Here is a 7016-nt window from a genome sequence, read left to right on the forward strand (position 1 = left end):
GAGATTCCCACTGCGCTTTCTCCCACACGATATCATATAGGGCAGAGCTTTGATCGGAGCCAACTTGGACTTGAATCCTCCTGACATAGCCCATGGAACAGGAAATAATGGCTTCAGATAGGATCGAAAGTATTGGCCAAGCTCCAGGAGAAAATATTCAACGTCTTCATATAACGCGTTAATCATCGCGGCATCCATCTCCTTGCCATCAGAATCCCTTCGGCTTACCCCCTTCTTTTTCTTCTTGCCAGAAGCACTCACTGGATTGCCGGAATCACCTTCATCAACAGGACTACCATACTGATCCGACACCGTCTTGGACAAATTTTGCAACTGCTCCACATAATCTCGAATCTGCCCGCTCTTCCTCCAACAAAATTTGGCATTCAGGAAAAGCAAAACGACCTGCCTTTTCCATTCCTCCGTCAACTCGCCATCCACATTCACACTCTTGTTCTTTTCCCATACAGTATGAAACTCACCACCAAAATTACCGAGTTGATCGAGTGGAAACTCTCGTATCAGCGGGAACAAACACAAGCCCAATCCTGTCCGATATCGATTCATTGCATTCTGAATCGGAAGCAAAAGTTCATCCAATTCCTCCTGTGACGTCACAGATCCTTTGAGGAATGTGTCCATCTGTAACTCAGGATGAGTCTTGATCAATTCTTCACTGAGGTCCAATTTTCCTCCTCCCATGGTGAAAGCAATGTCGAAAAATCAGTAGCAACGTTCCACACAAGAATCGACTCCGACAGCGTAAAAAATGCAAAAAAATCGAGTCCAACTTCCAAACAACGATTTCAAAAACAATCGAATCACCGACTCAAACAGTGAATCTGTAACCACAATGAACCGAACTTACTCTTTGTTCCAGTTCAGACCGTACGGTAAATCACAGTTGCGCAACAACAGTAAAAAAATGAGAACTGAGAACAAAGAGAAAATTTTCTCTTTGTAATCGAATCAACCTCCACCTCACTGGCCAGAATCTATTTAACCCAAGATCCACCAAAGACTAACTCTCAGTACACCTGAGATCCTTACACCAACCTTATTCACCTCAACGATACACAGCTGTGCAGTCTCTAACACCTTCACTGATGATGATAGAACTCTCAGAAGAACCACACAACACCACCAACACTTCCTTTATTCACAGCAGTCACCTTCCCTTCAGTCCCTTGCAACCCAGTACGATGCACAGCGCTCAGTGGACACGTGTCCTCCTAACCCCCTCTTCGAGTCTCCGCCTGACCCTCAGGCTCGTCGATTCCTTAATTCCAGACCTATGTCGAAACCCACTTCCATCTCGCTGAGCTTCGTCCATCGATGAGACGCAATACCCTGAACTTCTCGCCGTCTCCAAGAACTTATCCGAGTTCTTACACTACTCAGTACTCAGCGACCGGCGCCGGGCCGGGCCGGGCTTGGCGGCTGACTCCGAGTCACACTCGGGAGTCCCGGAGTCCGGCCCCGGCGGCCGGCCGCGCTGGCACTGAGGCTCCGAGGCGGCTCAGCCTGGCAGGCCGGGCCGGGGCGGCCGGTGGTAGGCTTGAACTTCGCTAGTACGGGGGCCCTCGAGTCGGCCCCGGCCCCAGGCCGAGCTCGGCGATCGGACCGGCGTAGGCTTGCCACCGTGACCGTACTACCGTAGCACCGCCGTCGGAGGCTCAGGCTAGTAAGCTCCCGCCGGGCCGGCGAGTTCGCTTGGCCCTCACCCGGCCGTCCGACTCGGCGATCACGGTTCAAACGGTTGCCACTGAGTTCGGACTCGGAACTCGGGACTCGGGAAGCCTAGCACGGTAGATGTGTCCGGTACGAGACTCGAATTGTCGACAGTTTTCCATCGGCGGCTCCGCCAGCACACCGCTCAGTGTCCTCACACCACCCCTCCTTTCTACCGCTATCACCCCCTTCCCCCTAGTGTACCCATTGAGGACACTTCTCGAGTACCCCCCTTTTCGGAATTTCCAGTCCCCTAGGACCCCCATGTATCCATTCGACCACCCCTACCCTCTTTCAAAGTGAGTTGGTGATAATTCAAAAAGTAGATGGGCCCTTCATTGACCCACCCCTACATTTGCCTACCCACCTCACTTTTGATAACCATTGTATCGATGTACCCCCATAGTTCATTGCATGAGTATTTCAGACCAGAATCCTCGTAGCTTTTGAACTTTATCTTAACATCACATTTGTAATTATCTCTATCTTCACCCCATATGTTGCATAGCGCCCTGCAAGATTACCACCCTACCAGGTAGATTACACCTGTGAGTTTGAAGCACCTGTTTTGCTTATGTACCCCATACTTGTCCAGGCATGAATGGAACCCCCTACCCCCAGCTGCTTCAATGAGCCATCCTACCCCTCCACCGATACCTCCACGCCCAACAATGCAAGCTTGATTCTACAGCGCCGGGATGTGTAGGAAAGGAGGCAGTGTATCAGAGAAATGTTGTTTTTCGTAGACAATATGATGCATCAAACAGATGCTGTGTTGTTTGTAGCAGTTGTGATGATGTTTTTATCTAAAATTCAAGTAGATACAAGTCAGAATGACAAAGCTCAAAGCAGTTGTGAACACATGGGGGAATCGAAAGTAGCGATCTTTCCTCTGTGTCTTTAGTGAACTTTCTGTTTGTTCCAAGCTCGCTAGGATCCTATTGAGTTGATCAACCTGAGAGGCATTGATCTTTGCGAGCGATTTGCTTTCGTATACGAACGAGTCTAGCCGAGGCGATGACTTCAGTATTTGCCTTCTGTACCCTCTGATACCGTCAAGATGGTAAAGGGAACAATGCTGTATTTGCATTACACAACTTTTCTACTCATGCTGTTGATAACTCAACGATCCTGGCTTCTGGAGAGTCTCCTCGACCTCCCTTTGTTCAAAGCCTCCTTACATCATTGACCCGATCGTGTTGATTCTTGTATCTTGGACATCTATAACGATTGCACTTTGTTCTCGATTGTCTCTGTAATGGCTAAAACTCTATTCAACCATCACTTACGAGTTTTGTTCCTGCAGACTTGATCATGTCCGGATGGTATTCGACAGGAAGAGTAATCGAATTTTCCCAACCTTCCCTGTTCATGACTTGGGTTTGAATTGTAGCCTGAAGGGATGAGAAGAGGAGGAGTCGGACTAGTGCTTGAAGGTATGACAGGAATCTAGTCTCTTGACCTGCGTTGACGAGTTTCTCAGCTCGCGGAAGAGGACCGGCATTCGTGGCCGAGCTAGCGCCAGGTCGAATCTGCTGGTACTTGTCTAGAACGAAGGATTGAGAATGGTGCATGTAGGAGGAAGTGCTGAACGCTCCGGGAGGATCAGAGTTGGCGATCGATTGGAGAAAGTAGATGGGCAGACTGTGTTTGGGTTGACGCCAGCCGAACTTTCACAGGTGTAATGTGATCCCTTATACCCGAGACTGCAGCTGACATCAGCAAACAGATCATCTCTGGTCCTGATGGGACTACAGTTCGTCTTGGTTTCCGGAGGATTACATCTTCATTCTTTGCTGAGAATGAGGAACTGTTTGAAGGTTGAAAGTTTGGTGGCCCATGACGTCGGGGGTAACTCTCTTACCAGTCTCGTTGATCCGATCGCTTCCTGGTGCCGCCCACACGAGCCGTACAAGCATGCAAGAATCATCTTCAGAGATGTTCGAGGTGGTTGTGAGAGGTGGTCGGTGCGATGATGTACTGATCTCGAACTCTCTGCTTTCTCAGGGAAGGTTGTCGATGCAGGTTGTTTCTGTTCATTGCCAATCTTTGTCGTTGAGCTATACGCTCCATCGCGAGTTCTGTTGTGTGATGCATGGGTACAGCAGACCAAAGATCAGCAGCCATACTACCAGCAGAGACAAGAGCCGAAGTACGAAGCAAATGTTCCTCTCCTCTCTGTCCTCAAGGCTTTCTGGCAGAGTCTTCGAATACACGCCGTCCCCTCAGTTCAATCGGTACTCCGTCCCATCGCAAGCATATCCTGTGAGATACTCCCGGCCCCCGTCCTGTCTACTCATCGCTGCCTGTCTGCAGTACGCGTCTCCTGCTTTGCACCAGGCAAACAATGGCGTATCTGCCATAGGAGGCGACCTCTCAGCAGGAGAAATCCTCGATAGAGGAGCATCACAAAAGCTTGCTGCACCAAGACCTGCAGAAGGTGAACCCTGGCGCTCCTGTAGCAAGGTTTTCAAAGTTTCGTCGGTAGCAGGGCGCGTGGTGGCGGAGATGTATCATTCCAAGGAGGAGAGCAGAACGCACAGGGACGGAAAAGATGAGTTGGTTGAAGAACTCAACGCACTGCTCTCCTTCGTCAAGAGCGGATTCACAAGCTCGAATCAGCAGGACTCTTCTCAGTTCCTTAAGGTCCCCCAGCTCTCTCCCAGCTCAGAGCTGACCTCCCTGCAGAGCAATGCGCCAGGCGCAGAGATCCTCCGAGAGCTCTACCGTGAAGGTGACGCAACTGACCTTCCCATCCTCCTCCTACTTGCGGATCATCGTCATCTCCTCTGCCTCCGTCTCCTCTTCCATCATGGGCGCTCTCCTATCGCCATCCGTGATTGCATGTTTCAGTCTCGGCGTTGAAGAGCAGGGAAGCTTCGAGTGAGAACGTGCTACGGGTAGGTCACCAGACTGTTCTGTCGCCTGTTTCCCTCTTGCCCATCCTTCCTCCTCTTACGATGCACGGGGCTCTCAAGCTCTCCTCACCTTCAGTCTCCCCACTCGCTCCTCCTCAACTTGTTGATTTCCCCGGAGGACTTTGACTGTGAACCTTCTTCTCATCGTCCCCTCCGCCTGCATCCCGCCTCTTACCTTTTGCTCCCTCCTGGCAGGTTGCTAAGGAGACACTGGACGCACGCAAGAAGCAGATCAGGACCTTGACGATGGTGATGAACAAAGTTCCTGACCTGCGAGTCTGATCCCTTCCATAAGACCATCAAGAAATTGCAAGGGAAAGGATCTCTGGCCGGAATGGGTAGAACACCTCTCCTCCCTCCTCCAATCCAAATCCAAATCCCACCTTGCTCTCAGCTATCTCGTCTACCTGTACTTGCTGCTGCGTCCTCCTGTTGCAAGCTCGCTGCTCTCCTCCTGTGCCTGAATTGATCATCCGCCTCAGGCCTCTCTGGATCCATGGACAGTGGCAACTTGCAGGCAGGAGGAGGCGGAGGAAGAGAGGGAGAAGTTTGAATTCTTGACGTTGCTGGTAGGCGTCTGATACTCAGTTGGGGGACAGCAGCATTCTAAGTGACCTGGGGGCAGACCTGGGGGATGCGGAGACGAAGAGAGCAGGTGAGATGTGTGGGAAGAAGGAGGAAGAGGAAGTCTGACGGACGAGCTCGAGCAGAGCAGGCAGGCGGTGGAATCAGGTGCCTAGTGAATTTGCAGGAGTGCGAGGAGGAGCAGGTTGTGACCACTGCTGGGTAGGATGGAGGAGGGCAGCTCTGAGAAGGAGGAGATGAAAAAGGTCATCGTCGAGCAGACTTCACAGATCCGAGCGCTGGAGGTGAGCAAGGAGGCGACGAGGCCTGGCAAGTGAAGGAGGGGGATACAGGAGAAGCTGCACTACTTGGAGGAAGATCATCGACAGGTGCGCCCGCTCCCTTCCTTGCTGTGCCAGGAGCCTGACAGGCTCGAGCAGAGGTCGGAGAGGATCACCGAAGTGTCGGAGAGGCTGATGCAGAAGAGGAAGGAGGAGAGGTACGCACCGTCTTTTCTCTCCCCCTCCCTTGCTGCTGCCCTTGCTGCTAGTTTCCTTCCTGATGTGCTCGTAGGGAAATGATTGAGAGTCTGAAGCTCGAGCTCAACGAGAAGAACGAGATCATCCAGAAGCTGCAGGCCGGCGAAGTCGCCAGCTTCGCTGAGGTCAAGCTGCTCCCTCTTGCTCCTCCCCAGCTGGCTGACGGGCATGCAGTACGACCAGCAGGGCTACTCGCAGTACCCCGAGACGAGGATCTGATGCTTGAGGGGCATCACGTACATGAAGGAGATGAGGAGAAGCTCCCTCTTGGATGGTGGGAGGAGAGCAGGGAGAGGAGAGGTGGAAGTTAAGAGGCAGAGAGCGAGGGAACGCGGAGCAGGAGAGAGGAGGTAAGAAACATCACAAGAGTCGTCTAGCTGTTTTTAATCCTTCAATCTGTATTCGACTTCCCCGACAAAGGCATGACCCATTCTGCAGAAGGAATTTCACACCCCATCCTCCCCCTCTCCTTATCCTCCCCCTCCTCCTCCTTCTCCCCTCTTCCTCATCCACTCCTCTTCTCCTCCTCACTCACCTTCTGCGGACGAAATGGTCTGGCTCATAGGTGACGTTCTCATTCACCGCTAAGAACTTCTCTTCGTCTTGCGTCTCAGTGAAGGGCTCAACTTCTGCAGACGGACAGTCAGAGAAGAGAGACGATGAGAGCAGAGAGATCTCGAGCAGAGAGATGCGCACATGTGCACTAGGGGGCCTCAAAGTTGCCTTACCGGGCATGGCGCGCATGGCGAAGAGCCGAAGGTGGTCGTTTTCGTCGGAGATGGTGTTGAGAATTGACTCAGAGTCTGTTGGCCATCGATTTGCCACTCCGTACTCACAGCTGCGTGCAACAGTGACCACCTTCCTCCTTCCCCACTCGCTTCACCCACTCCTATGAACTTCACCACTTTCATGTGTACTCAATCTGCCTCCCTCCTCTAATTTCTACTCCTCCTCCACCACCACCACCACCACCTCCTCCTCCTCCTCCTCCTCCTGTCCCTACCCCTCCCCTAGAGCGCCGTGACAGGCGTCTCGGGTACCGTACTGGCAGGATGCCTGGCCTGACCGGAGGGTCTCGACAAGTCTCTAGTTGATCTCGATTGGTACATGTTGACTGTTGTGCAATGAAACGCACGTGTGATACTTTCCGGCTAAAAGGGAGGGAGTCTGCCCTTCATCTTGACAATGTCATCGCGCAGTCCTCTATCCTCCATAAGATGAAAGGTACGTCATGACCATTGGAGCCTCATCAGTATGCTGTGAG

The 7016-nt window shown here is 52.1% G+C and overlaps 3 protein-coding genes across 3 annotated transcripts in view; 1 reads left to right on the forward strand and 2 right to left on the reverse strand.

Annotated features, from left to right (window-relative positions):
* Window positions 1–86: 86 nt before the first annotated feature.
* GUITHDRAFT_152187 (hypothetical protein) lies at window positions 87–708 on the reverse strand (the record flags this gene model as incomplete). The annotated part of the gene is made up of 1 exon (XM_005834116.1): window positions 87–708. A coding segment is annotated over exon 1 (419 nt), but the record flags the coding sequence as incomplete, so codon positions are not given.
* A 3438-nt stretch (window positions 709–4146) lies between these two features.
* GUITHDRAFT_162800 (hypothetical protein) lies at window positions 4147–5971 on the forward strand (the record flags this gene model as incomplete). The annotated part of the gene is made up of 14 exons (XM_005834117.1): window positions 4147–4171; window positions 4220–4377; window positions 4420–4465; window positions 4585–4631; window positions 4845–4898; window positions 4945–4987; window positions 5132–5166; window positions 5223–5304; window positions 5360–5381; window positions 5440–5518; window positions 5567–5602; window positions 5654–5712; window positions 5787–5877; window positions 5927–5971. Exons 2-14 carry the CDS (start codon window positions 4240–4242, stop codon window positions 5969–5971), a joined length of 777 nt encoding a protein of 258 aa, XP_005834174.1. The 5' UTR covers window positions 4147–4171; window positions 4220–4239.
* Window positions 5972–6135: 164 nt separating this feature from the next.
* The window catches only part of GUITHDRAFT_107106 (hypothetical protein), a gene marked incomplete at both ends in the record, with an annotated part of 2833 nt that continues 1952 nt past the window's right edge, over window positions 6136–7016 (reverse strand). Inside the window, 3 exons of the mRNA XM_005834118.1 lie at window positions 6136–6184; window positions 6288–6381; window positions 6481–6590. Coding sequence (XP_005834175.1) covers window positions 6136–6184; window positions 6288–6381; window positions 6481–6590 — 253 coding nt within the window. The remainder of the gene's footprint in view (window positions 6185–6287; window positions 6382–6480; window positions 6591–7016) is intronic.

This window comes from Guillardia theta (assembly GCF_000315625.1).
Source record: "Guillardia theta CCMP2712 unplaced genomic scaffold GUITHscaffold_27, whole genome shotgun sequence".
Classification (NCBI taxonomy): Eukaryota; class Cryptophyceae; order Pyrenomonadales; family Geminigeraceae; genus Guillardia; species Guillardia theta.